Genomic DNA, 1,279 nt, shown 5'->3' with positions numbered 1-1,279 from the left:
GGCGTCCTGCCTCAAGCAGCTCAAGATCGACATCAAACATGTTGGCCGTTGCCAAGGTAACCGTCTCCAAAACACGGAGGATGGAAGAGTAGGGAGGAAAATCATGGAGGATGGACCTTACCACAGGGTCCGCGTTTCATTGGCTAATGCCCATTTGACGTCACAGCGCAGCTACCATGTGTTGACCGTCTCACAAACAAAAGCTAAAGTAGTAAACACATGCTAATGTAGATTGTGGACTAGCAGACCACAATCTACACAATCAAAGTTTTTGCGACAGAACTCAAATAAGAATGGTTCTCCACTGTCAGTGGGGAATCTGTACAGGCGATGTCAGGTATCCTGATCGTATTTGTGGAAATAAAATTCACAGATTTCCCAAATCTGATACGGAATGCCTAGCTTGGATCAAAGCTTGTGCACGACCGCATTTGCAGCTCAACCGTTGTAAGATCAATAAAATGTGTACCGTATCTGACATGCATTAATGATTTTATTTTACCTGAAAAGGTTTTTTACTAAACTGTAATCGTGTTAGCCACACTAGTACCGAGTACCGAGTATCAGGCCTAGACACACTCAAACATATACCAACAACAGAAATCACTGATTTCAAAAGTAACCCTCAAAACCATGAATGCCCGACTTACCCAGCCTTGCAAGAACAACAGGCATCACTGATCTCATCCACAGCTATATTTATGCTGAGGGTGTGAGGATCTGCTGTTTTCCTCGTCTACCGGTAACATTTTGCTGCGACGCGCACAATGTTGGAGGCATCGCGTGGCTCAAACATCTTTATTTCGTCCAAAAAAGATGGCATGAACTTGTTGGTTCCCCTGTCCATTGTCGTGGTTGATATTTTGTGAAAATCCGGCAGAAATGCTACACTAATCGACTCAGAAATACTTTGTAGAGAGTCAGTTGAAACGAAAGACGCCATGTTTACACATAGAAACTAAGCTCCGCGAGGCTTTGTTTGTGAGCGATGCAGCCACGTGGGATTTTAGGGGGCGTTTCTGGGCGGAGCTTGGTGAGGTCCATAGATGGAGGTCAGAGGGGAGAAGAAGAAAAGGTAGAAACATGTTTTCAGTTCATTTATATGAAATAATGAGACGACCTGAATCTGAAAAATCTGATCTTCCTGCTGCTGTTGATCAACAATTCAGTCAGTTTGGAAGCATCATCAGACCTGATGCAGCATCATCAGACCTGATGCAGCATCATCAGACCTGATGCAGCATCATCAGACCTGATGCAGCATCATCAGACCTGATGC

The 1,279-nt window shown here is 44.4% G+C and overlaps 1 protein-coding gene across 1 annotated transcript in view; it reads left to right on the top strand.

Annotated features, from left to right (window-relative positions):
• The window catches only part of LOC106941906 (tomoregulin-1-like), a 26,770-nt gene that overhangs the window by 14,068 nt on the left and 11,423 nt on the right, over positions 1 to 1,279 (top strand). The window contains exon 4 of the mRNA XM_015025057.1: positions 3 to 56. Within this exon, the coding sequence (XP_014880543.1) occupies positions 3 to 56 (54 nt within the window). The remainder of the gene's footprint in view (positions 1 to 2; positions 57 to 1,279) is intronic.

The sequence above is a fragment of the Poecilia latipinna genome, unplaced genomic scaffold, assembly GCF_001443285.1.
Source record: "Poecilia latipinna isolate Pla-1442-1.1 unplaced genomic scaffold, P_latipinna-1.0 Scaffold3930, whole genome shotgun sequence".
NCBI lineage: Eukaryota > Metazoa > Chordata > Actinopteri > Cyprinodontiformes > Poeciliidae > Poecilia > Poecilia latipinna.
The sequence above is the reverse complement of the archived record's forward strand: the minus strand, read 5'-3'. Positions and strand labels throughout refer to the sequence as shown.